This window comes from Triticum aestivum, chromosome 4D (genome assembly GCF_018294505.1).
Source record: "Triticum aestivum cultivar Chinese Spring chromosome 4D, IWGSC CS RefSeq v2.1, whole genome shotgun sequence".
Taxonomy (NCBI): Eukaryota; Viridiplantae; Streptophyta; class Magnoliopsida; order Poales; family Poaceae; genus Triticum; species Triticum aestivum.
The window spans coordinates 363,668,400-363,695,943 of record NC_057805.1 but is presented as its reverse complement, the minus strand read 5'-3'; the positions used below and the strand labels follow the sequence as shown (position 1 = coordinate 363,695,943).

The window sequence follows — 27,544 nt, the reverse complement described above, 5'->3', positions numbered from 1 at the left end:
AAAAGAAAAAAAAGGCACAAGTGGGAACTGGGAAGTCACCGCCGCCGGCAACTCCAGTTAGATGCGGCAGCAACATGGACGCCGCAGACGGAGACGATGTGGTCATTGCATGCGTGCCAACTCTGGAATCACGAGAGGTGAAACACTGATCATACATCAAGGGCCTGTCTGGTTGTCTGCACGTTTCCTCGTGGCCAATGGAGCCTGTTTGAGGGTATGCAAGCTCTAGACAACGTTTTGTGTGCCATTTGTTCACCTGTATTTACCACAATCCGCATCCTTCTCCGTGGTGCGAATAGCTATGGACCACATTTGTTCACCTGTATTTACCACAATCCGCATCCTTCTCCATGGTGCGAATAGCTATGGACCACGTTTTATGTATCGTTCGCCTGTATTTACCATAACCCGCATCCTTCTCCGTGGTGTGAATTGCACTACAACGAGTGCGAGCCTACTCTTTTGATATCTCCTGCTGGGATCATGCTCTTGCAAGAACTGGCGGCACAAGTGGCGATCATAAGCTAGGTTGAAGCAGGCAGCATAACAGTAAACCAATGACAGCCAGTACGACACCTTCAGCATAGTGTAACGGCCCAAGAAATAAATAACGAGTAAGCAGTCTGTTTACATCATGACCATGGCTGCAGCCTTAGTTGGTACAGAATAAAGCATGCATAACACACGCACACACACCTCACGTTACGATAGTAGTTTGGGCGGTTACACTGGATTTCCACTACATTCGCTAATCTCACGATCTCTAGCGTGGCCATCTTACACGCCCTCGTTTGGGCCAACAAATATATGTACAAATGAAAGAATATTGTACAAGTCAGCCCCCAAGAAGGCCCACCGGCAGCGGTCAGTGACTCGGGCATTGCAACTGGCTGAGCCTTGCGTTGAGGGCTTCAATGTATGAGCGCAGTCGGTGTCGGTCAGATCTAGTCAGGGACAAAGGCGGGTTGAGGGCGAGCGATGGTGCCTCGATCAGGAGAAAACGCAGCAAGCATATTGCCTTTGTATACCGCGACATGGCCACTGCTGCTTTCCCCATCATCTCTACAACCTGCAATCAAGACCAGAAAGAAAACAAAATGAGTGGGTGGACAAAAATGGTAAAACACCAACTGCTGTTGGTTCTGGGATGAAAGAAAGCATGCTTGTACTTACACCACCATGCCTTCCATATTCTAGTGCAAATTGAAATATTAATTCAACAGCGTCGGGCATCGCTGTAGCATCTGCATGCATTAGCTCACTATCAGCACAAAAGAAAGTCTTACAAAGCAGATGATAATGGCTCACGGCCCCAAGCAAGGTTCAGTACCAGGTATCTGCCCTACAGTGCTTGCAAGTTCTTCAGCATGTTCAACTTCAGTGAGAAACTGCCTCTCAATCTGTGTGCATTCTTCATCAGCCATTTGAGAGTTTGCAAGCAATTGGAGAACGTCAGTATCAAGCCCCTTCATAGTGATATCATGTGAGGGACTCTCTCTGGCAGCTGAAGCCGCATAGGAATTGCATATGTGAATTGCTTGCTTCCAGGTCGCAAGAATAATTAGCTGGATCGAGAATGCCTCTAAGTGCCTGCCACCTTTTATCTTCAAAGATTTTGGGTGGTTGACCAACAAGACGTAAAAACAAGTTAGAAGTCACATAGATAATGCTCACAAAGTTACATTAGGCAGATCAATGTGATAGAAAAACATAATAGTTTGCCGCAATAAGAAAAGCACACAAACATCTGAACAAAACGTTCCGACATCTCAAAAAGTTGAGATGAAATAAAATAGAAGGGAATTAAATAGGAAAGCAAGGAAACAAAGACTAGAGAGTCATCAAGCATATAAATTTACCTCTTCTTTGACCAACTCCGCTATGGTAGAAGCATACTGCCCCAATAATCTAATCCTGGTCAGATAATGAGATGGTGGTTGATCCAAGCCATCACTCATGTACGCAGATCCATGTGAAGTACCAGATATTGGAGAACAATGACTGTCCAAGCTACCAGTTCCAGCAGACTGTTGCCTGTTTATTGCTGTGCCATTTATTGGCACTGGTGCACTCAGAGCAGCTAAGTTTGGTGGCGAAACAGAAGGATTCTCATACTTAGCTGGCAAATTACGCTGTAGAGAGGCACTTGTTGAAGAAGAGGATCCTTCCGCATGTCCAGACACAAAGACATATTCCTGATCTACAAACTCTAATGAATCAATGATAGGGGAATCTACATTACAAAGCAAAAATAATGAATTCAGTAAGAACTATTCACAATGATTATGAAGAAATATGTGAAAATCACAAGAGACTTCGGTACCTTCTGGATGAACACCTTTAGCACCACGTCCTTCACCAATCTTGCTTTCTTTGGTCCTTTGACCAGGATGGTCCAGACGTTGACTGCTAGGTGCATAATTGTTGCCCATGATGTATCTGGAGAACAGGCCTGTATGCTTCGACGGACTCTGGCCTGAAGTTTTATCCAACTTTTTACTAGTAGCAAACCCATAAGATTTCATTGGGGCATTACTCTCAGGAGCAGGACTCTCCTCCTGTCCAGTTGACAGATCTAAAGGAAAAGGCATACAATCTTCTTGAGAACTTTGGCCCGAAAGCCTCGTTGGACTGCTTTTAGTGAAGGGAAAGCCATCTCTTGTGTCTGATGGTGTCCGACTGCCAATGCACTACATAATATCAAACACATTGCATGATGTGGTATAAAGATGGTAGCACAAAGATATTACCTCAAGATTCTCTCTGGAGCATGTTCAGAGAGAAATGGATGGTTCACAAACTCTTCAACTGTAAGGCGTTCCACTGCATCAATTACACATATTAGAACGGTACCATTAATACTCCTTAATACTCCCTCCGTTTTTGTTTACTCCGCATATTAGCTTTGGTCAAAATCAAACTTTGTAAACTTTGACAAGGTTTATAGACAAAAATATTAACGTATACAATAACAAATCAATACCATTAGATTCATTATTGAATACACTTTCACATCATATAGATTTGTATTGTAAATGTTCATATTTTTTTCTATGAACTTGGTCAAACTTTATGAAGTTTGACTTCAGTCAAATCTAATATGCAGAGTAAATAAAAACGGAGGGAGTAAATATCGTAACAGATTGCATAATGTGCTTTAATCTTTTTCTTTTGAACAATTCATAATGTTCAATGATACACTTTACATGGTTACCAGTCACTACTGTTAATTATTCATGAAGAAAACATGCAATTGTGATGACTTAAAACTTAAAATTGCACAGGCAAAAAATAGAAGTGCATTAATAGACAATTATCCTCCTCTGGTACAGACTAATTCACAACTCACATGTTATAATAGTGTTTATCTAGCAATAATTAATACTCTGATACAATTTATTATTTTGCATGGTAACTATTAAGGAATAAATGAGTCAGTAAATCCAGGAAGGGTGCAAATGGAGTCAAAGAGAAGAAAAAATGGCCAATTACAATGCCACCAAATTTACTTTTGAATGGTACCATTCATTTTCGACCAGATGTCTGTTAGATCACAGTAATACTTCTGAATACTTCACCCCACCAAGTAGCAATACTTATGCCAGAAAAAAACAAGTAGCAGTAGAATAAATAATGACGTGAGGAACTGCCTACTGCTTGCATAAAATTGTTTCTGTATAAAGTAGAGACAATGATTTGTACCTGAACTGATTCGCAGTAACTTTCTGCACAAGTCAATGCAATCATGGCTCAACTCACAATCAGATGGAAATCGTAATTGACCTGACTTTAGTATGTTTTTCATCAACTGATAAAGTAATGATAGTTTCCATTAGCACTTGTAGGCACATACTATTTCGACAATGTAGAAGAAACTATATCATATTAAAAATGAGATAAACCTGGATTTGACTATCCCCGTTAAAAGGTGGAGATCCAGTAACAAGTTGATATAGAATAATACCAACGCTCCAAAGATCTGCCTGTTCTGTCAGAAATCGAGCATGAAACACAGAGTCAAGAATAGGTACAGTCGATCACAAAGCCCACACAGAAACAGAAAGAAAAAAAAAAGGTCCGACCTTTGCATCATACTTCTGAGCTTGCATGACTTCTGGAGCCATGTAAAGGGGTGAACCACAAAGTGTTTCAGCTAGACCAGAAGGTTGCAAAAATCTGCTCACGCACACAAATACAAAATGAGTGAAACTGAAACAGATAAAGTATCATACGCCTGACATACTGAAGTTATCCGATAGTTGACGACTCATTCACCCATTATTAAACCCACTTGATCAGCAGCGTGCAGTGAAAGCCGAGATGCGAGTTCATGAACACATGCAATTTGCAAATGTTGCAAAAACTACCTCAAAATGAAGCAGACGTAACTTTAAAGGTTGCAGCTCTGTTTTTCTTTTTGTCAAAATTATTGCAGACAAACTTTGTATGTTGCAGAGGTTTTCTTAGAAAATGTGGGATATTTTTCTCCAGCAATAGCACAATATCAATTTCTGTGGGATATTTTTTCTCCAGCAATAGCACAATATCAATTCAGATTATAGGAGTTATTACTGCAGACATGTTGAGGGAACTTTTGAACCCGATACTGCACATTTTTGCTAAACTAGGTAAAATGGTTCTACCAATGGAAGATGCAAGTCCATTAAGCGTTAGGAAAGGAGTGGGTTAGATAGTGTGCTATTTCGCAATTGAAACGGAACACTGACCTATTAGTGCAGGATACACATCAGTTAAGAAAGGAGCAGACCCGTTTGGCCATGGCATGGTGTCTATTCCCAATATTCTGGTCCACATCAGTCGACATAGCGCTAGTCGCTCAGGAAAAGAAAATCAAATAACAGTGAAAAACAAGCAGAAGCTGGTGGACCCCCACAAAGAAATGTGGCAGCAAGAAAGAAAGGCTGGCATATATCATTCTTATGATATGTAGCATGATAACAATTTTACATGGCATCCACTAGAACAAAGATTTAAAACAGGGATTTGTGATTCATTCCACTAAACCAAGGTCATGCGAGGAAAGTAGCAACTAATGTTCTGTCTCCGAGAATGAATGAAACAGAACAGAAGTAACTCACTTTGCAAATCCGAAGTCAGCAATCTTCAAGATGGACGTTCCATTATTTGAAACAAGAAGAATGTTCTGTTTGGACAACCACAAACTTTACAATTCAATGGTTTGGTAAAATCATCAAGCAACCGTATTGAGAGCTCGTATTTCTTTTGTCAGACTCTTGATCACGAAATGAGCAGAGAAATGCAAACCAATAGTTGACAGCGATGACTGACCTGTGGTTTAAGATCCCGATGAACCACGTTGCTTTCACGAAGCTTCTGCAGACCACATGCTGCAGAAACAAGAGATTATGAGCAAGGCACAGAACATGAATCAACCATGGGAAGAGACGGGAGATGGGGGAAGATACTTGCCTAGCTGCCGAATGAAATGCTTAGCAACAGTTTCAGGAACCCTTTTATGCCGTAGAAGATACGCGTACAAGTCACCACCTCGACAATACTCCAATATGAGATATATCCTCCCGCCATCCTAAGAGACATACAAGACATATATCACTTCGTAGTAAGGAAAAACAGTTATTCTTCTGGAATCTATGTGGATAAAAACTAAAATAGTTAAAAAAATATTGCTGAATCTATGTGGATAGTACTAGGAGAGGGGGAGACATCAAGTTCTAACCTATCATTTGCTTGGGTTGTCTACCTACAGAGCATTCCAAACCAAATCGAACTAGAGATCGTCATCAGCGGCTCCCAAATCTAGGCATATCAGGCTAATACTAATAGACAGCAGACAATGACATAAAAAAACAAAAACAAAAAGTAACAGATCGAAAGCAATTGCGCGTGAGACAGGCAGAGAGAGAGAGGAGGGAGGGTACCCTACCCTGATGGAATCGTGGAGCGCGATGATGTTGGGGTGCGTGATGCGGCGGAGGATGTCGACCTCGGAGAGGAGGCTGTCGCGGAGCTTGGCGCTGAGGCGGTCCATGGCGATCTCCTTGACGGCCACCTCGGTGCCCCGCGCGACGTGCTTCCCCAGCCAGACCTGTGAGTAGGCCCCCGACCCGATCGGGCGCAGCAGCACGTAGTCCCCCACCCGCCGCCCGCCCGCGCCCCCGCCCCCGCCGCCGCGGTCCTCCATCGCCCGGCTGCTCGGGGGTTCTAGGGCGCCGTCGCGATTTACCCGTCGAGGTCCCGCCCGGCGCCGGGGGAGGAGGGACCCGAGATTCCTTCCGCCGCTGGGGGAGAAGCAACCGTGTTGGTGTTGGCGTTGGTGTTGCTGCGGGAGCGGAACAACAACGGGAAGACGGAGCAGAGAAGAGGAAAAAGAAAATGAGAAGGACTTGTTCACTCGGCGGCGTGCGTGGTTTTAATGGTTATCCCTATCCGCTGCCCTCGCCAGATTCCCCCGTCTTTTGCAAGATTCTCTCTCCCTCCCTGTCCCTGATGGAATATATCATCATATATCCGCTTCTGCGTCATCAATCATGTTGCTATACTAATTTGGTTTGTTTTTCTCTAACAAAAAAACACTCCCTCTATTTCGAATTATAAGATGTTTTACTGTGAAATAAATATTATTTTTAACCAGATGTATATAGACGCGTTTTAATGCGTGTATATGTCTCGACTAGGAATTTGGTCGGAATCGTGTGAGGTGGACAGAGATATGCATATCGGATGGATGATGCGTCGAGCGGGGGTCAATTGCTACCAGGAAGCAAACACGACGCCTCACGTCATCGCTTGCTGGTTGGTGCTCGCTCCTGCTGCTCGGCACGTAGGCCACCCGGCCAAAAGCAGCACTCCAGGTTCTAACAAGTGGCACACAGGAACGGAGCAACATATACATACAACAAGACTTTTTTCAGATGGGCCAAGAGCAGCAGCACATAGAATTGTTGCGAAACACAAGCTGGCTTTACACGGTAGTGGAGTAGTTGCCACGCATGTTATGTTACAAAGCATACATACATGCCACCTGACGATGAGACCGTCGCACTGCCGAGCGCTTCAACTTTGCAGGAGCACTCCTCACCTGCCGGTAGACTTCACAATCGCCAGATACAGATCTGATGGACGACACCAAGGAAAACTGCAGTTTCATCACACCAGAAAGAGAGCAAAGCAAGGGCCTGTCAAGCGGTAATCCTTTTCAGAGCACACATGTTTCCGTTTCAGAGTTGGTTCCCTCAGCCCCCCAACTGGGCTGCGATTAGTTGTAAACTTGTATGGTCGATGCCAACAGCATGGAGGTGGAAAGGCTATAATCCCTGGGGTCTCCACCCAAGCTCCTTGCACTGCTGTTCATCGGGCTGCAGGCTGTTCGGTATCGCGCCAAACACACAACGGGCGGCTTCAAACCCAGAGATGGTGTTGTGAAAGAATGCCGACGCCTCTTCCATGTTCTTCTTCAGCTCATCCGGGTTGATGTACATGAAACGCTGTGAAGTGGAAGGATGTTGCTTGGCGGGCGTGGCTGGTGCGATTTCAGCAACCCTGACAAACCTCTCTGTCGCTGCCTCCCAGGAAAGCTCGTGCCTCAGTTCCTCTGTCAGTGGGATTGGCTCTTCTGACAGTGCTTTCATGGTTAGTCTCACAAACTCTTTCTCCGTGCTGTACATGTGGCAGTTGGGAAATCTTTTGAAAAATTCATTTGAAGGATGATTTGCGCAGATCACAATCTTTCCCATCGCCAAGGCTTCTGCAGTTGTGGTGCAAACTACATCTGTTGTGCTTGGGTTTATGAAAACCTTGTAGCTGAAACAAACAATAGGTAATATAAATCAGCTGGATTAGGAATAAATTGATGACATAATGCACTTGTGGCAAGATGAATAGCTCGAACAAGCACTAGCAGCTACATCGCTTGTGTGGCCCCTTAGGTGCACAGGAAAAGATAAATTAAGGAATAGGGAAAACGCAGGATCTCACTCGTGAAATATTGAATCTGCATGGTCACGACCAGGATAGACTCTAACGTCCAGATTGAGTTTCTCAGCTGATGCTTTAACTTCATCCGAATCTTCTCCACTGCCATAGAGCTCCATCTTGAGACCAGACAGTTCCTTTTGGTGCTTCTGAAGCAGGTGGAGCAGCTCTGTGTAGCCTTTACTCCAGACCATCTTCCCAATATAATATGCACCCTTGAAAAATGATTGCTCTCTTTGAGATATTTGCTGATGCTTCAATTTGCCAATTTCAATAAATTTCGGGTTTACTCCATGAACATTACAGATTACAGATCTCGGGACTTCCTGAGTTGCTCCCGATAATCTTATAACCTAGATAAAACATCACGGGCAACAAAAGGTCAGAAACTGCACATAACCAAAAAAAACTAGATGAAGAAACTATTGTCTTCAAAGAGAGAAAATGGAGCGCATGTTTGCATATCAAATCATGGATGGAATGATGTTCTTGTACCAATACAGATATGAAAATTACCATTCATGAATACGCTACCGCAATGCATTATGCAGAAGCCATAATGGTTTACGGTGCAGATAACAAGTGGGGCAGCCCTAGATAGACAATAACTGCCAAAAAATATGGACCAGCTTTGTATGAATGCTATACAAATATGGCAATTCCATGTATGCTATCGATGTTAAATTGGCAACTATGCATCCATGAAGTCGTCTATATAAATATTCAGCCTAAGGAGACTGGAAAACTTAGGAGGTTTCATAAAACCAACTGGATGTTAATACTTAATGAAATGCTTGAAATAAAACGAGGTGACAGTAAACAGAATAGAAAATAAAACTGCTAACCTTATGGCAGTAGATGTCGGTGACCCAAGAATTGATATGTTTTAAGAGAAATGCCTGAATGTACCCATTTTTCTCCCTCTTCACGTATTCCAGATAGTTGGTGTGAACAACACCTATAACTTTACGGAATTTTTTTTTCCACCTCCGTCCATGATGGTACCAGGTCAGATGTTCTGGCTCTTCTAGAACTGCAATATCTGCTTTTTCATCAGATATCGTCTCGGTAATATCCCCAACAGGTAGAATGCTTCTTTTCTCCGTCGAGAACTGCATATGAACATATTTAGACTAGTCTGCCATGCGATCAGAATATAAAGAATATTATCAGCACCAAATCAATTTATGCTGCCCTTTGGTAGAGCATAAAGGCAAGTACTAAGTCATTAGATAGCTTCCTTCTCCCACTATTTCTATGCTCAATTTACTGCTTTACCATGTATCATCAAAGGGGTGAATACAAGTTATGTACTCCCTCCGTTTCTAAATATAAGCCACTTTAGAGATTTCAATCAATACATACTACATACGGATGTATATAGACGTATTTTAGAGTGTAGATTCACTCGTTTGCTCTGTATGTAGTTCATATTGGAATCTCTAAAAAGGCTTATATTTAGGAACGGAGGGGGTATTATCCAGTACTTCTCAGTTTCTCCTCGTCCTGCGCTCAACTAACACAAGTATTATTAATTTGCGGGAAAAAAAAATACTAGTTACAGTATTGCAGGTACTGGATACATAAACGTTTCCAAAATTAATCACCTTCTACTACCTACTTAGTTGAAATTTCCAACAAGGACACATGAGATACCATTCTACAACATTTTAGTTCCACAAGTAATGTAAGTTCATACAGATGCCTGTAGTGTACAGTTGCATAGATAGGGCCAAACACCAGTAGGTGATGTATTTTCGCGTGTTGCAAAAAATTGGGAGGCTTCATTTGCGCTTTCTATCAAGCACTAAACCACAAAACATGCACATATATTCAAGGGATATTTACAACATGATGACAAGAGATAACAATATATTTTGGCAATTTGTTCAAATTTACCTTCCCAGGATAGAAAATTATGTTGAATCTCGGCAACGGCCCAGTCCGCTCCTCAAGCCACCGCCACACATAGCCTTCTTGCTCCGCCGGCCCACTGAATTTCATCTTGTTAGGGTAAACCAGCATCTGGTCCCCCTTGGACAGCCACGGCACCACCAGCGTGACCTCCCAGTCCCCGGCCTTGGCGAGGTAAGCCGCCCGGAACAGGGGGTTGACAGCAGTGCCGGTCATCCACGGCAGGCTCGCCGTGGTGAATATTGTGATGTGCTGCCTCCTCGCCATCGCCATAGCCTCGCAGAACCACCCCACCGCACACGGCCACTGCAATTTCCAAGGAATACGGCCACTGGCCCTTAAATAATGGAGTAACATCGAAGAATAGCGCATGACAGTAACAGCAGAATCCAGTTCCCCTCCTTATCCTCCCGCCCACTCCATTTCCCCATTACATTTGGGGATTGATTCATTCGTGTGGGTCAAAAGTTAGAGGCCCAGGGGCATCCAATTCGGCGCCCACGGATGCAATGTGACTCACGCAGCGAAGCTCGCATAGCCCGTCGGAGACCCCACCCAGGAACTCGAGGGGAGAGATCCGGCGATGAAGATGACCAGACTACATCGTTCGATCTGAGCTCTAGGCCTCTGATCGAGCAAGCTGCGAGCCCTAACTGAGACTATGAGACGAAGCGCAAACGGAGGGGAATTGGGGTTGGAGGAGGAAGGATTACCTGTGCGATGGGTGGCGCCGCGGTTGGGGCGAGCGGTTGCTGGGGCGAGGGCGAGGGCGGGGAAGAAGATGACAGCCGGGGGTGCAGATGGGTTTGGGGACTGTGGGGGTATCGACACCGCTGTACCTGTCGTCTCGTCGGCAACGGAACCGGGACCCACCAGAATCTCGGCCTGTGGGTCCGGATTCTCAGTGCAGCCGGGCTTGAGCAACGGATAGAAACAGGCCCGAAAAGTCGGCCCAAAAGATGGTGGCTCTAATCTTGTCTGCTTTTTTCCTAATGAAAAAACCTTGTTCATTGAAACTCTTTCTTTTTTCGAGGACATTGACACTCTTTGATCATCCTGCAGATGATATAATTAAGCAGACCACTATTAAAGCGAAGACAAAGACATCCTATCTTGGGATCAATGGGTGAGACAGAAACTTTTGTGAAGTATCGGCGAGTTTAAGCCTAAATATCTAAGCTACAAATCAAGATCAGGTGCTCGGATAGACAACATATAAAATTAGCAGCAAACTTTTGAACCAAAAATACACAGTAATGATGTAGTGAAAATATCACCATAGTAGTCATATAAATGTAATTTTAGAGTGAACTAATATATAATATATCAATATTTAGTTACATTGACCAGAATAAATTCAGACTTGACAACGTAAGTCATAGAATCATGCCTAAAAAATGGATTTGAATATGAGGATACTGTCAATTTGAATATGAGCTTGCGCAAGTGCCCGGGGACGCCGGGTGCTGTCTCCGGCCCTGTCTAGGAACCCACTCTCAATTGTAACCGCAATTTAAAATTCATATATAAACTTTGTTTTCAAGTGTTGTAAGAATAAGCAGAGGCTTAGCTAATGCAACTTATTTTTATTATGTTTCATGTACTTTATACTCTTGATGAACTTTAATAACAAACTAATCTGGATCTTTTTTGCAAAAAATGCCTTGCTTAACCAGGTCTAGAAGAACAAATACATGCCACCTAGATTGCCAACGTTTGCATGGTGAATCCTCATGAGGGCCATCCCTACAGTTAAAAGAGCATGTAGATTCATCACTCACGTTAGCAATCTATTATTCCAAGTGTAATGTAGATGGGTAGGATCTACACTTATTCCTCTTTATGCACTTTTTCTAGAGTTGCATGGTTCTCTAAACCACTATTTATCGCATTTGAAATTCTAGCTTAAAATAAAACATTTGTTGTTGATATCATACGGATTATGCTTTCTATGAGCCACCCTAAAGCTACTCTTGAAAATATTATAACTTTCATGCCATGTCTACGGAAATCCATAGATGGTAACCTTTTTGGCACATAAACTAAGTTCTCCTCTATAGGTTCTTCATGAGAATAGGTCATTGCCTCAAGCCAGGACCTCCAAGATGGCACTCGGATTGATACTGAACAGTTTTAGGGCTCAAGCTCCTCCTTAGATTCTAGCACATGGCATAACCGAAGGAAATATGCCCTAGAGGCAATAATAAAGTTATTTTTATTTCCTTATATCATGATAAATGTTTATTATTCATGCTAGAATTGTATTAACCAGAAACTTGATACATGTGTGAATACATAGACAAAACAAAGTGTCCTAGTATGCCTCTACTAGACTAGCTCGTTAATCAAAGATGGTTAAGTTTCCTGACCATAGACATGTGTTGTCATTTGATGAACGGGATCACATCATTAGGAGAATGATGTGATGGACAAGACCCATCTGTTAGCTTAGCATAATGATCGCTAAGTTTTATTGCTATTGCTTTCTTCATGACTTATACATGTTCCTCTGACTATGAGATTATGCAACTCCCGAATACCGGAGGAACACCTTGTGTGCTATCAAACGTCACAACATAACTGGGTGATTATAAAGATGCTCTACAGGTGTCTCCGAAGGTGTTTGTTGGGTTGGCATAGATCAAGATTAGGATTTGTCACTCCGATTGTCGGAGAGGTATCTTTGGGCCCTCACGATAATGCACATCACTATAAGCCTTGCAAGCAATGTAAATAATGAGTTAGTTGCGGGATGATGCATTACAGAACGAGTAAAGAGACTTGCCGGTAACGAGATTGAACTAGGTATTGAGATACCGATGATCGAATCTCGGGCAAGTAACATACTGATGACAAAGGGAACAACGTATGTTGTTATGCGGTTTGACCGATAAAGATCTTCGTAGAATATGTAGGAATCAATATGAGCATCCGGGTTCCGCTATTGGTTATTGACCGGAGACGAGTCTCGGTCATGTCTACATAGTTCTCAAACCCGTAGTGTCTGCACGCTTAACGTTCGGTGATGATCGGTATTATGAGTTTATGTGTTTTGATGTACCGAAGGTTGTTCGGAGTCCCGGATGAGATCACGGACATTGCGAGGAGTCTCGAAATGGTCGAGACATAAAGATCGATATATTGGAATGCTATGTTTGGACATCGGAAGGGTTCCGGGTGAGTTCGGGCATTTACCGGAGTACCGGGGGGTTACCGGAATCCCCCCGGGGAGTACATGGGCCTTAATGGGCCTTAGTGGGAGAGAGGAGGAGGCGGCCAAGGTGAGGGCGCGCCCCCCCAAGCCCAATCCAAATTGGGAAGGGGGTCGTCCCCCTTTCCTTCTCCCTCTCTCCTCCTTCCTTCCTCTCCTACTCCAACTAGGGAAGGGGGGAATCCTACTCCCGGTGGGAGTAGGACTCCCCCTAGGGCGCGCCATAGAAAGGGTCGGCCCTCCCCTCCTCCACTCTTTTATATACGGGGGAGGGGGCACCCCATAGACACACAAGTTGATGGTTTAGCCATGTGCGGTGCCCCCCTCCACAGGTTTCCACCTCGGTCATATCATTGTAGTGCTTAGGCGAAGCCTTGCGTCGGTAACTTCATCATCACTGTCATCACGCCGTCGTGCTGCTGAAGCTCTCCCTTGACACTCAGCTGGATCTAGAGTTCATGGGACGTCACCGAGCTGAACGTGTGCAGATCGCGGAGGTGCCATACTTTCTGTACTAGGATCGGTCGGATCGTGAAGACATACGACTACATCAACAGCGTTGTCATAACGCTTCCGCTTTCGGTCTACGAGGGTACGTGGACAACACTCTCCCCTCTCGTTGCTATGCATCACCTAGATGGATCTCGCGTGTGCGTAGGAATTTTTTTGAAATTACTGTGTTACCCAATAGTGGCATCCGAGCCAGGTCTATGCGTAGATGTTATATGCACGAGTAGAACACAAAGAGTTGTGGGCGATAATAGTCATACTGCTTACCAGCATGTCATACTTTGATTTTGCGGTATTGTTGGATGAAGCGGCCCGGACCGACATTACGCGTACGCTTACGCGAGACTGGTTCTACCGACGTGCTTTGCACACAGGTGGCTAGCGGGTGTCAGTTTCTCCAACTTTAGTTGAATCGAGTGTGACTACGCTCGATCCTTGTTGAAGGTTAAAATAACACACTTGACGAAAAATCGTTGTGGTTTTGATGCGTAGGTAATAACGGTTCTTGCTCCACCCGTAGCAGCCACGTAAAACTTGCAACAACAAAGTAGAGGACGTCTAACTTGTTTTTGCAGGACATGTTGTGATGTGATATGGTCAAGACATGATGCTAAACTTTATTGTATGAGATGATCATGTTTTGTAACAGAGTTATCGGCAACTGGCAGGAGCCATATGGTTGTCGCTTTATTGTATGCAATGCAATCGTCCTGTAATTGTTTTTACTTGATCACTAAGCGGTAGCGATAGTCGTAGAAGCAATAGTTGGCGAGACGACAACGATGCTACGATGGAGATCAAGGTGTCGCGCCGGTGACGATGGTGATCATGCCGGTGCTTTGGAGATGGAGATCAAAGGCACAAGATGATGATGGCCATATCATATCACTTATATTGATTGCATGTGATGTTTATCCTTTATGCATCTTATTTTGCTTAGTTCGGCGGTAGCATTATAAGATGATCTCTCACTAAATTTCATGGTATAAGTGTTCTTCCTGAGTATGCACCGTTGCGAAAGTTCGTCGTGCCGAGACACCACGTGATGATCGGGTGTGATAAGCTCTACGCTCACATACAACGGGTGCAAGCCAGATTTGCACACGCAGATACTCGGGTTAAACTTGACGAGCCTAGCATATGCAGATATGGCCCCGGAACACTGGAGACCGAAAGGTCGAGCGTGAATCATATAGTAGATATGATCAACATAGTGATGTTCACGATTGAAAACTACTCCATCTCACGTGATGATCGGACATGGTTTAGTTGATTTGGATCACGTGATCATTTAGATGGCTAGAGGGATGTCTATCTAAGTGGGAGTTCTTAAGTAATATGATTAATTAAACTTTAATTTATCATGAACTTAGTCCTAGTAGTATTAGCATATCTATGTTGTAGATCAATAGCTCGCGATGTAGCTCCCCGTTTATTTTTATATGTTCCTAGAGAAATATAAGTTGAAAGATGTTAATAGCAATGATGCGGACTTAGTCCGTGATCTGAGGATTTTCCTCATTGCTGCATAGAAGAATTATGTTCTTGATGCACCGCTAGGTGACAGACCTATTGCAGGAGCAGATGCAGACGTTATGAATGTTTTGACAAAAGCTCGGTATGATGACTACTTGATAGTTTAGTACACCATGCTTTACGGCTTAAAACCGGGACTTCAAAAATGTTTTGAACATCATGGAGCATATAAGATGTTCCAAGAGTTGAAATTAGTATTTCAGACTCATGCCCGTGTCGAGAGGTATGAGACCTCTGACAATACTTTGCCTACAAGATGGAGGAGAATAGCTCAAACAGTGAGCATGTACTCAGATTGTCTGGATACTACAATTGCTTGAATCAAGTGGGAGTTAATCTTGCAGATAAGATAGTATTTGACAAAGTTCACTAGTCACTATCTCCAAGTTACTAGAACTTCATGATGAACTATAATATGCAAGGGATGACGAAAGTAATTCCCGAGCTCTTCGCGATGCTGAAATCGACGAAGGTAGAAATCAAGAAAGAGCATCAATTGGTTAACAAGACCACTAGTTTCAAGAAAAGGGCAAAGGGATAGAAGGGGAACTTCAAGAAGAACGGCAAGCAAGTTGCTGCTCAAGTGAGGAAGCCCAAGTCTGGACCTAAGCCTGAGACTGAGTGCTTCTACTGCAATGGAAATGGTCACTAGAAGTGGAACTACCCTAGATACTTGGCGAATAAGAAGGGTGGCAAAGTGAACAAAGGTATATTTGATATACATGTTATTTATGTGTACTTTATTAGTGTTTATAGCAACCCCTCGGCATTTGAAACTGATTCAGTTGCTAAGAGTAGTAATTCGAAACGGGAGTTGCAGAATGAACATAAACTAGTTAAAGGTGAAGTGACGATGTGTGTTGGAAGTAGTTCCAAGATTGATATGATCATCATCGCACACTCCCTATACTTTCGGGATTAGTGTTGAACCTAAATAAATGTTATTTGGTGTTTGCGTTGAGCATGAATATGATTTGATCATGTTTATTGCAATACGATTATTCATTTAAGTTAAAGAATAATTGTTGTTATGTTTACATGAATAAAACCTTCTATGGTCATACACCCAATGAAAATGGTTTGTTGGATCTCGATCGTAGTGATACACATATTCATTATATTCACTCTGTGCATTTGAAAACCGAACCAAAAAACCATACCGAAAATAAACCGAACCGAACCAAATTTATGGTTTTTATGGTTTCTGGTTTCGGTATGGTATGAACTATTCATACCGATTTGAACTTTGGTTTTTATGGTATATACCAAAAAACGAACGGTTAACCGAATAAACCGAAGTAAAAAATAATTTTATATTTCTTGTGATGAACAACCATACAAGTTGTCATTTTTCTTGTACATGAGTCAAATTCACTACTAAGCACGTAATCTTTTCTTGTAACATAGCCATTTTTCTCTTTTTAAAATGCTAAGCACGTCCATAACCATCAACAGATGAATCAATGCATGCATATATACTTATATATATAGTTATATACTATTTGTGTAAAACAATATGTGTTTTGAGTCAAAACTTTGCAAATTATTATTACGTCATTTTCAAATTCGCGTCAACTTTGGTTATTATGGTATATACCGAAACCATACCAAAATAATTTGGTATATACCGAAACCAAACCGTATTTTAATTTCATACCGTATTTACCGAAGTATTAATACCGTACAAACCGAAAAACCGTATAAACCGAACCATGTAACCGAATAAACTGAACACACAAAGTGACAGAATATTGAAGCCAAAAGATGCATAGTTAATAATGAGAGTGCAACTTATTTGTGGCACTGTCGTTTAGGTCATATTGGTGTAAAGCGCATGAAGAAACTCCATACTGATGGGCTTTTGGAATCACTTGATGCTTGCGAACCAAGCCTCATGGGCAAGATGACTAAGACTCCGTTCTCCGGAACAATGGAGCAAGCAACTGACTTATTGGAAACAATACATACTGATGTATGCGGTCCGATGAGTGTTAAGGCTCACGGCGGGTATCGTTATTTTCTGACCTTCACAGATGATTTGAGCAGATATGAGTATATCTACTCGATGAAACATAAGTCTGAAACATTTGAAAAGTTCAAAGAATTTCAGAGTGAAGTAGAGAATCATCGTAACAAGAAAATAAAGTTTCTATGATCTGATCGCGGAGAAAAATATTTGAGTTATGAGTTTGGTCTTCATTTAAAACAATGTGGAATAGTTTCACAACTCACGCCACCTGGAACACCACAGCGTAATGGTGTGTCCGAACGTCATAACCGTACTTTATTAAATATGGTGCGATCTATGATGTCTCTTACCAATTTATCACTATCGTTTTGGGGTTATGCATTAGAGCCAGTTGCATTCACGTTAAATAGGGCACCATCTAAATCCGTTGAGATGACACCATATGAACTTTGGTTTGGTAAGAAACCTGAGCTGTCGTTTCTTAAAGTTTGGGGCTGCGATGCTTATGTGAAAAAGCTTCAACCTGATAAGCTCAAACCCAAATCGAAGAAATGCGTCTTCATAGGATACCCAAAAGAAACTGTTGGGTACACCTTCTATAACAGATACGAAGGCAAGATCTTTGTTGCTAAGAGTGGATCCTTTCTAGAGAAGGAGTTTCTCTCGAAAGAAGTGAGTGGGAGGAAAGTAGAACTTGATGAGGTAATTGTACCTTCTCCCGAATTAGAAAGTAGTTCATCACATAAATCAGTTCCAGTGATTCCTACACCAATTAGTGAGGAAACTAATGATGATAATCATGAAACTTCAGATCAAGTTACTACCGAACCTCGTAGGTCAACCAGAATAAGATCCGCACCAGAGTGGTACGGTAATCCTGTTATGGAGGTCATGTTACTTGACCATGACGAACTTACGAACTATGAGGAAGCGATGATGAGCCCAGATTCTGCGAAATGGCTTGAGGCCATGAAATCTGAGATGGGATTCATGTATGAGAACAAGGTATGGACTCTGGTTGACTTGCCCGATGATCGGCAAGCAATAGAGAATAAATGGATCTTCAATAGGAAGACGGACGCTGATAGTAGTGTTACTATCTACAAAGCTCGAACTGTCGCAAAAATGTTTTCGACAAGTTCAAGGTGTTGACTATGATGAGATTTTCTCACCTGTATCGATGCTTAAAAGTCTGTCCGAATCATGTTAGCAATTGCCGCATTTTATGAAATTTGGCAAACGGATGTCAAACCTGCATTCCTTAATGGATTTATTAAAGAAGGGTTGTATGTGATGCAACCAGAAGGTTTTGTCGATCCTAAAGGTGCTAACAAAGTGTGCAAAGCTCCAGCGATCCATCTATGGACTGGTGCAAGCATCTCGGAGTTGAAATATACGTTTTGATAGTGTGATCAAAGCATATAGTTTTATACAGACTTGCGATGAAGCATGTATTTACAAGAAAGTGAGTGGGAGCACTACAACCTTTCTGATAAGTATATGTGAGTGACATATTGTTGATCAAAAATGATGTAGAATTTTCTGGAGAGCATAAAGGAGTGGTTGGAAGGAGTTTTTCAAAGAAAGACCTCAGTGAAGCTGCTTACATATTGAGCATCAAGATCTATAGAGATGGATCAAGACGCTTGATAAGTTTTTCCAACGAATACATACCTTGACAAGATTTTGAAGTAGTTCAAAATGGAACAGTCAGAGAAGGAGTTCTTGCCTGTATTGCAAGGTGGGAAGTTGAGTAAGACTCAAAACCCGACCACGGCAGAAAATAGAAAGAGAATGAAAAAGTCATTCCCTATGCCTCAGTCATAGGTTCTATAAAGTATGCTATGCTGTGTACCAGACCTATTGTGTACCTCGCCATGAGTTTGGCAAAAGGGTACAATAGTGATCCATGAGTGGATCACAGGACAGCGGTCAATTATCCTTAGTAGAATAAGGAAATGTTTCTCGGTTATGGAGTTGACAAAGAGTTCGTCGTAAAGAGTTACATCGATGCAAACTTTGACACCGATCTGGATGACTCTAAGTCTCGATCTAGATACATATTGAAAGTGGGAGCAAATAGCTAGAGTAGCTCCGTGCAGAGTATTGTAGACATAGAAATTTGCAAAATACATACGGATCTGAATGTTGCAGACCCGTAGACTAAAAATTTCTCTCACAAGAAAAACATGATCACACCTTAGTGCTCTTGGGTATTATCCACATAGCAATGTGAACTAGATTATTGACTTTAGTAAACCCTTTGAGTGTTGGTCACATGGCGATGTGATCTATGGGTGTTAATCACATGGTGATGTGAACTATTGATGTTAAATCACATGGCGATGTGAACTAGATTATTAACTCTAGTGCAAGTGGGAGACTGAAGAAAATATGCCCTAGAGGCAATAATAAAGTTATTATTTATTTCCTTATATCATGATAAATGTTTATTATTCATGCTAGAATTGTATTAACTGGAAACTTGATACATGTGTGAATACATAGACAAAACAAAGTGTCCCTAGTATGCCTCTACTAGACTAGCTCGTTAATCAAATATGGTTAAGTTTCCTGACCATAGACATGTGTTGTCATTTGATGAACGGGATCATGTCATTAGGAGAATGATGTGATGGACAAGACCCATCCGTTAGCTTAGCATAATGATCGTTAAGTTTTATTGCTATTGCTTTCTTCATGACTTATACATGTTCCTCTGACTATGAGATTATGCAACTCCCGAATACCGGAGGAACACCTTGTGTGCTATCAAACGTCACAACGTAACTGGGTGATTATAAAGATGCTCTACAGGTGTCTCCGAAGGTGTTTGTTGGGTTGGCATAGATCAAGATTAGGATTTGTCACTCCGATTGTCGGAGAGGTATCTCTGGGCCCTCTCGGTATGCACATCACTATAAGCCTTGCATGCAATGTGACTAATGAGTTAGTTGCGGGATGATGCATTACAAAATGAGTAAAGAGACTTGCCGGTAACGAGATTGAACTAGGTATTGAGATACCGACGATCGAATCTCGGGCAAGTAACATACCGATGACAAAGGGAACAACGCATGTTGTTATGCGGTTTGACCGATAAAGATCTTCGTAGAATATGTAGGAATCAATATGAGCATCCAGGTTCTGCTATTGGTTATTGACCGGAGACGAGTCTCGGTCATGTCTACATAGTTCTCAAACCCGTAGGGTCCGCACGCTTAACGTTCAGTGACGATCGGTATTATGAGTTTATGTGTTTTGATGTACCGAAGGTTGTTCGGAGTCCCGGATGAGATCACGGACATGACGAGGAGTCTCGAAATGGCCGAGACATAAAGATCGATATATTGGAATGCTATGTTTGGACATCGGAAGGGTTCCGGGTGAGTTCGGGCATTTACCGGAGTACCGGGGGGTTACCGGAACCCCCCCGGGGAGTACATGGGCCTTAATGGGCCTTAGTGGGAGAGAGGAGGAGGCGGCCAAGGTGAGGGCGCCCCCCCAAGCCCAATCCAAATTGGGAAGGGGGCCGGCCCCCTTTCCTTCTCCCCCCTCTCCTCCTTCCTTCCTCTCCTACTCCAACTAGGGAAGGGGGGAATCGTACTCTCGGTGGGAGTAGGACCCCCCTAGGGCGCGCCATAGAGAGGGCCGTCCCTCCCTTCCTCCACTCATTTATATACGGGGGAGGGGGGCACCCTATAGACACACAAGTTGATGGTTTAGCCGTGTGCGGTGCCCCCCTCCACAGATTTCCACATCGGTCATATTGTTGTAGTGCTTAGGCGAAGCCCTGCGTCGTTAACTTCATCATCACCGTCATCACGCCGTCGTGCTGATGAAGCTCTCCCTCGACACTTAGTTGGATCTAGAGTTCGTGGGACATCACCGAGCTGAACGTGTGCAGATCGCGGAGGTGCCGTACTTTCGATACTAGGATCGGTCGGATCGTGAAGACGTACGACTACATCAACCGCGTTGTCATAACGCTTCCACTTTCGGTCTACGAGGGTATGTGGACAACACTCTCCCCTCTCGTTGCTATGCATCACCTAGATGGATCTTGTGTGTGCGTAGGATTTTTTTTAATTACTGCGTTACCCAACAATAACCATATTTTATCTATATTACCAATGTTAAATTCATGCAACCTCGTCGCAACCTTGCTTATAATACCATTTATTAGAATAATTTGAGGCGCATACTCGATCATTCGAAAGCCAGGCAATCACACGAGCCACTACACTGAGATTTGTTAACGATGTTCACTAACATGACTGCATCCCCCCGGACATGACTACAGGCACCACTCCCCATTGACGCCGCTACAATACCGCACACCGGCCACCTAGGCGCCGGCACACGCCGCCGGATCCCCTGCGTGTTTGTGCTATTAGGTTGGCATCTATTACATCATGTGTCTACTGCCGCATTATATGGAAGGCCTAGGATACAAGAGTCCTACTAGGGCACTACACCATACCCTTTCTACACACAATACTAACTCAGAGAGTCCAAGTGTAACATACGTTGTACAAAATATTCGGCACAACTCTAACATGCGGTGTGGACGACGTCGGAGTCCTGCTTAACTAGGCGTGGTGAGGCGAAGGGACGGGAAGCCGGCTTTAATGCGGCGCAAAACTGCCGGAGTAGCCTTCTCAGCCGCCGAGTCAGCGTTGAAGCGGCGCCGCCTGCTCGTCCGGTCGCGTCGCTCTAACCGGCATGAATGCTCGGCAACCGCTTCGCATGAAGAAGACTTTTCGCGCGGAGAGGGTTTTGGGTGGGATCGAGGTGGCGAACGCGTACGTGGCGGCGGTCTAGACGGTAAAGCCCCCCTGATTTGCGTTCGGTTTGCGGAAAAACTAATGTCCGAACCGGTCCGTGAACCGATGGCATCAGTTCAAACATTTGCGGGCGGTTTGAGGTCTGCGTTGGAGATGCCCTAACAATCTCATTTGCTGGCATCACCAAATGCTGATGATGTGACATCGTGCAGTAATAACAGCTAAAATGAAATCGTCTTCTCCCCGGATCGGGGGTTCGTCTCCTTGAGCGTTCGCCAATGAGAAGCCGCCCCTAATTATTTGACCCGCTCAACCCAATCAGCAGTTTGTTTAGGTGAAAGGTCCTTTTCGCTCAACCCTGAAAGCAAGGGACAGCAACTCGAGATGGCCTTCCGATCGCACGATCGGCTTACGTGATCTTGCTCCTCTCCCGTACGTCCTTGGATGGAGTCTCTCAGTACGTCAACTTCTGCATCCAGCTATCATTCATTTGTTAAGGCCAAGTGCCTGCTGTCGCAGGATCCAATAGAAACTTTGTCAGGTCGAGATCGACCACTTGTTTAAAGCGCAGGTGGGAAAAAATTATAGTACAGGCCATGGAAGCCTTGCCACCATCCAGAAACTAAAGTAGACGCGACTCTGGTTAAAGTTTGTGCTTGAAGAAACAGTCTCGTGCTGTTCTGAATTTTTCTATGCTCCGGAGCATCTGTCAGTTGCTGTCATACAGCTAACGATCGGTGTGCCCTAATTATATATTGTACTGACTTGCGCTGCACCATCACAGACTGCTTCAGTTCCTTGCCATTTGCCAGCATAAATAACTCGGGATCAGAAGCATCTGCACCACTGCCACAATGCCGCCACAACTGGCCACCTACATGAAAACGTGGCCAAGTCCCCGGTCCACGTGACGTGGACAGTATACCAAACCTGGAAAATGAAATGCTCCCATAACCAGAACTGCAGAAGAACGCGGTGCGACTCACTTGTATCCAGCCGTGTTTTCCATAAAATACTGGCGATTGCTGAAGAATGTAGTGCAGATTGTACGACTTCTAACTCATGGAGGAACACATCACACAGAAATGGTACTAGTAAAACTGATGCTTTATTCCCATTCATCTGACACCTATCTACAAATTAAAGCCCGGGGCTTAAATTTAACTCAGACACATTTTGTCTTCAAAAAAGAAAGAAAGAAAAAACTTGCGACACGTCTAAACATACATAGAGCCTGATAGACACTTGGCAGTTGGGCGGACAGCTCTGGTTACACTTGCAGACAGACAAATAAACCAACAAACGCATGAAGAAATATACGACCCTTTTTCACCATGTGGCGCGGGCGCGGGAACGGCGGCTTTGCTCGGCCCGATGGTCACGATCACATGACGATCTCGGGCTTGAGGATGCTGGACTTGATCTCCTTGTGCGGGAGCACCACGCCGCCGTTGCTGTACACCTCGTCGCAGACGTGCACGTCCTCGCCGAGGATGGTCATGTTCTCCACGCGCGCCCACTTGCCCACCGTCGAGTGCCACCCCACGATGCTGCCGGAGATGCACGCGTGCTTCTTCACGCGCGCGCCCCGCATCACGGTGCACCTCGACAGCCTCACCCCGGCCTCCACCACGCACCCGGGGCCGACGGCCACGTCCGGCCCGATCAGGCACCCCTCCCCGATCGTCGCCGTCTCGTGCACCAGCACGTTGCCCAGGACGTGCGCGCCCGCCGCCAGCCTCGCCGGCGCCCTCTTCCTCAGGGACTCCAGGTAGAGCCTGAGCCCCGTGATGTAGTCCCTCGGCTGCCCGATGTCCATCCAGAACCCCGGCAGCACCATGGCGTACAGGCCCTTGTCGGCGGCGATGCGCGGGAACACCTCCTTCTCGATGGACGTCGGCTTCAGCTCGATGCGGTCCAGCACGGACGGGCTCAGCAGGTAGATGCCGGCGTTGATCTTGTTGCCCACGAACACCTTGGGCTTCTCCACGAACCGCTCCACCTTCCCGGTCTCCTCCTCCGTCACCACCACGCCGTACTTGGAAGGCTCGTCCACCTTTTTGTATTATTAAAATCGAATTAGCGACATTTCTCAGCATACCAATCATATGGACACCCATCCTTCAAGGTTAATTCTACTCGTGACTAGGCCTTGGTCACCACGTACCTTGGTGACCATGATCGTGGCCTCGCCGCCATGGGACTTGTGGAACTCGATGAGCTCTGCGAACGGGTACTCGCTGATCACGTCGCTGTTGAGGACGAAGAAAGGCTCGCCGGACCCGTCGTCGAGCTTGTCGCGGGCAAGGGCCAGCGGTCCGGCGGTTCCCATTGGCTCTGTCTCCTGGGAGCAGGTGATCTTGATGCCAAGCTTGCTCTCGAAGTCCTTGAGAAAGTTGAGCATGACCTGCAATTTGTTTCACCAAAGCAAGACAGTGAGATCTGGGATTCTGACGAAACAACAGTTTTCCAAGGCGTGGCATGTCATGCTCAATTACCTCTGGCTGGTAATTGATGGCCAGGACAACTTCTGTGACTCCCACATCTTTCAGAGCCTCGATCTGGTGACAAAATCATTACAAAAAGAAGTTAATCACAACATACACTGAACAATTCCCAAATCTATCAGAGCCTCGATCTTGGTGACGAAGGCACTGCAGAAAAAAAATAAAAATCACAAGATACGCTGAACAATTGAAGTCCCGGCGATGCTCGAAACATATGTTAATTTGCTCAGGACAGGGAAATGGTCAATTATTGGTTTCCCCTTTTAAATTCATATATTTTGTTTCTATCAACACAATTATTTGAGACACAGATGGTGATGCATACAGGTCGAGGACTGTTGCTGTGAGGAATCTATTCACATGGACCACCTAGCAAATCATGGACTGATGAGGCCTTGCATGAACAAACTCCACAGGTTGTCACAACACAGGTAAATAATCAGGTGATTGAACTACATGATACTGTTCCTTTTGCTTGCACTGCAATTTCCCCAAAAGTTGCCTCTCCTCGTGCCTTGGTAGTAGTAAATATTATTTTGTCTGAATAACTAAAGCTTATTGAATAAGAAATAAATTATGGAGTATTTGTGCTGACCTGATGCAGGATCATGGGCTTGTTGGCGAAATCGACGAGCGGCTTGGGCACGCTGAGCGTCAGCGGCCGCAGGCGAGTGCCGAATCCTCCCACAAGAATGAGGGCCTTCATGGTCGCAGTCCTCCTAGCACAACCTCCACACCCTGTGAAACTGCAGCAAGCAACAGAATGAGATGATCTGATCCAGACTCTGTGGTCACGGAGGGTCGGAGTATACAGTTCAGACTTCAGACTTCAGAACAAGACACTAAAACTTCCTCTCTGCCCTGCCGATGCAGACGCCATGTGTCCCAAGACAGCGGCAATTCAAGGGGCAAGAACATAGTACATACGAAAGCCCAAAACGGCAGCATTGATTTGAAGGGGTTGAGATGGAAGGACAACCTGATCTAGTAACGCTGGGACAATCTGCTGCCTCGTTTGGGAGACGGGATTTCCCCCCCTCAGATTTAAGGAAGCAGGCGATGGTCCTTTATGTGGTAGTGGGTGAGGAGGAAGACGGCAAAAATGCAGGTGGAGGAAATAGATGAGATGCCAGCAGAGGTGGCATGGAGGGGCCGCTCCACTTTAAGCCTAATCCGTCCATCTATCTATCAACCTATGTGCTGCTGAAAAATGTAGTTCTCCGGACGCATGTATTGCTGTCGTGTTGCTTCCACCGGAAAACCAACCCAAGTATCGCTAGATCTCCAGCCAACAGCACGGCACAAAACACAAAAAGAGCCGAGCTTTATTCTGTTGATCCTCCTTGGCTCCTTCTCCGTGACGCCTCTATTTTTAGTCCCGGAGCCAAAATGATTTACAGGCTGGATCCATGATGTGGCGGAGACGGAGACGGAGACGAGACGAGCAAAGACGACGAACGTGGTGGTCTCGCAACCGTCGAGCCCGGGCACCTACCTAACCCCGCACGTAAGATAAGATGACAAACAGAGGGGGAGACGAGAAGCAGTGATGAACAGCGGGGGGCTTGCTCGTTGCAGATCTGGCCTCCTGCCGCGTCGAGGAACCAGACCGCCGCCTCTCTCGCCACCCATGACGCAATGACCAGAGGAGTAACTCTAATGGCGGAGGTGGATAGATACAACGAACAAAACATTCAAACGCGTAGCGGCCAAGAACAGAACAGAGCGGAAGCCACATCAAGGGACGGGATCGATCAGCGTGGCGCTGCGCTGCGCACGTACGTACCTCCACGCGAGGGCAGCCGGCAGAGCAGGAGACGGCGGCGCGCTCGAGTCCTCCTCCTCCGGGGCCTCGTCAACGGCGGGCGCCGGGGAGGAGAATTGAGGAGGATGGATGGAGGGACAGGTCAGAGGGGGGAACAGAAAACCGTCGGCTGGGTCGCGGGATCGCTGGTTGCCAAGGACGCGGCGTTTCCTTGGTTTTATACCGGTGGCTTCCTCGCTCGCTCCTCCCTCCCTCCGGCTGCTGCGTGTGGTTAACGATTTGACGCTGGCTTCCGCCCTAATGAGCCCCTGCAACCTTTTTCCCTCTTCTGTTTCATCTGCTTCCTGCGTTCGTTTCTTTTGGCAATGATGAATTGCTGTCCCGGGCTAATCCCACCCGCCGACGCGTGATCCAACAACGGGCCCGGCCGGCCGCCAGCTTATCCGCGGCGCGTGAATGGCCTGTGGGCGCCGGCATTATTACCTTCCTGTTTTACAGGGCAAAGTTTTCGTTTAGTAAAGTTATTTCCTCTGTTCCTTGTGCTAGGCGTTTCCAAAGGGCGCCTTAAAGAGCATCTGCAACCGGACGCCTCATATCCGCCTTATTATCCGGACAGAAAAACATTATTTAAAGTTTTTCAGTTATAGTAAAGTTATGGAAAGCGCTCATATTCAGCCGGCTCATCTCTTGCGCGCGTGGATCGCCTCGAAGACCATCTGATCAGACTTAATTCGATGGACTGCAGCAGCCCCAACCCAATGGTTAGGTTTCACGACACCATCCTTGTTGCAAATCCTTCAAGCATAACAGTTGCAAAGCGGCTAGGTGATGGATGCGATCGGATCCGTAGCAACTACTACCTCTTGCGTCTCGTCCTTACCCACCTCCCATAACCCTAGCCTACCTACCCCCACCTCGCGGGCCTCCCTCACACGCGCCCTGCTCCGGCTCGCATGGGTCACGCCGCCGTCAGCCATGGCGCGGCCCCGCACAGTCACCGGAGCTCCAAGACCTGCCAACCACCTGAGACTTTCGAGCCTTACAACACCGATGCTCCTTCCGCTGGCCAGCACATCAAGCGCGACACCCCGAACCGCTTACTCATGACCTATTGTGCTCCCTGCCCTGGGCAAAGCACGAGCCCCAGCTTGGAGGTCCAAGACTGTGACAAGGCTCTTGTTACAGAAAGTTGAATGCAACGAGGTACTTGTTGCAGAAATCTAAGTATAAAAAGGTTTGTAAAAGATTTGCAACAAGGTGCTTGTTGCAGAAGGTTAGATGCAACAAGGCTCTTGTTGCAGTGATCTTGTGGGAAAAAGATTGTTGGAAATATGCCCTAGAGGCAATAATAAATTGGTTATTATTATATTT

General features: G+C 45.1%; 3 protein-coding genes across 5 annotated transcripts; all 3 read right to left on the bottom strand.

The window, feature by feature from the left end:
• Positions 1 to 584: 584 nt before the first annotated feature.
• On the bottom strand, positions 585 to 6,417 carry LOC123097938 (serine/threonine-protein kinase ATG1c). Of its 2 annotated transcripts, none has more exons than XM_044519785.1 (13): positions 5,927 to 6,417; positions 5,452 to 5,569; positions 5,311 to 5,369; positions 5,100 to 5,164; positions 4,083 to 4,176; positions 3,903 to 3,983; positions 3,703 to 3,808; positions 2,751 to 2,823; positions 2,324 to 2,679; positions 1,860 to 2,200; positions 1,331 to 1,604; positions 1,174 to 1,244; positions 585 to 1,069 (listed from the first exon to the last, which is right to left on the bottom strand). In XM_044519785.1, the coding sequence occupies exons 1-13, from the start codon at positions 6,182 to 6,184 to the stop codon at positions 866 to 868; spliced, it is 2,100 nt and encodes a 699-aa protein (XP_044375720.1). In that variant the 5' UTR covers positions 6,185 to 6,417; the 3' UTR covers positions 585 to 865. The 2 variants fall into 2 exon arrangements, with proteins under 2 accessions (XP_044375720.1, XP_044375719.1); XM_044519784.1 differs by having other exon boundaries at positions 1,860 to 2,233; positions 5,927 to 6,404.
• A 473-nt stretch (positions 6,418 to 6,890) lies between these two features.
• On the bottom strand, positions 6,891 to 10,726 carry LOC123097939 (digalactosyldiacylglycerol synthase 2, chloroplastic). The gene is made up of 5 exons (XM_044519786.1): positions 10,602 to 10,726; positions 9,874 to 10,194; positions 8,820 to 9,086; positions 7,978 to 8,327; positions 6,891 to 7,803 (listed from the first exon to the last, which is right to left on the bottom strand). Exons 2-5 carry the CDS (start codon positions 10,159 to 10,161, stop codon positions 7,308 to 7,310), a joined length of 1,401 nt encoding a protein of 466 aa, XP_044375721.1. The 5' UTR covers positions 10,162 to 10,194; positions 10,602 to 10,726; the 3' UTR covers positions 6,891 to 7,307.
• Positions 10,727 to 22,987: 12,261 nt separating this feature from the next.
• LOC123097937 (probable mannose-1-phosphate guanylyltransferase 1) lies at positions 22,988 to 26,521 on the bottom strand. Of its 2 annotated transcripts, none has more exons than XM_044519782.1 (5): positions 26,195 to 26,521; positions 25,004 to 25,154; positions 24,400 to 24,462; positions 24,069 to 24,308; positions 22,988 to 23,957 (listed from the first exon to the last, which is right to left on the bottom strand). In XM_044519782.1, exons 2-5 carry the CDS (start codon positions 25,112 to 25,114, stop codon positions 23,286 to 23,288), a joined length of 1,086 nt encoding a protein of 361 aa, XP_044375717.1. In that variant the 5' UTR covers positions 25,115 to 25,154; positions 26,195 to 26,521; the 3' UTR covers positions 22,988 to 23,285. The 2 variants fall into 2 exon arrangements, with proteins under 2 accessions (XP_044375717.1, XP_044375718.1); XM_044519783.1 differs by lacking the exon at positions 26,195 to 26,521 and adding an exon at positions 25,388 to 26,044.
• Between the last annotated feature and the right edge of the window lie 1,023 nt (positions 26,522 to 27,544).

Excerpts from the sequence above, each read along its gene's own strand:
- LOC123097938 (XM_044519784.1), bottom strand. The coding sequence starts at position 6,184 with ATGGAGGACCGCGGCGGCGGGGGCGGGGGCGCGGGCGGGCGGCGGGTG. Across the intron at positions 1,245-1,330 it reads CACTGTAGGGCAGATACCTG|ATGCTACAGCGATGCCCGAC; the intron begins GTACTGAACCTT and ends TAATGCATGCAG. Across the intron at positions 1,070-1,173 it reads AATATGGAAGGCATGGTGGT|GTTGTAGAGATGATGGGGAA; the intron begins GTAAGTACAAGC and ends TCTTGATTGCAG.
- LOC123097939 (XM_044519786.1), bottom strand. The coding sequence starts at position 10,161 with ATGGCGATGGCGAGGAGGCAGCACATCACAATATTCACCACGGCGAGC. Across the intron at positions 9,087-9,873 it reads TAATTTTCTATCCTGGGAAG|TTCTCGACGGAGAAAAGAAG; the intron begins GTAAATTTGAAC and ends GTTCATATGCAG. Across the intron at positions 7,804-7,977 it reads GCAGATTCAATATTTCACGA|CTACAAGGTTTTCATAAACC; the intron begins GTGAGATCCTGC and ends TGTTTGTTTCAG.
- LOC123097937 (XM_044519782.1), bottom strand. The coding sequence starts at position 25,114 with ATGAAGGCCCTCATTCTTGTGGGAGGATTCGGCACTCGCCTGCGGCCG. Across the intron at positions 24,463-25,003 it reads AGCCCATGATCCTGCATCAG|ATCGAGGCTCTGAAAGATGT; the intron begins GTCAGCACAAAT and ends TTTTGTCACCAG. Across the intron at positions 24,309-24,399 it reads CCATCAATTACCAGCCAGAG|GTCATGCTCAACTTTCTCAA; the intron begins GTAATTGAGCAT and ends AACAAATTGCAG.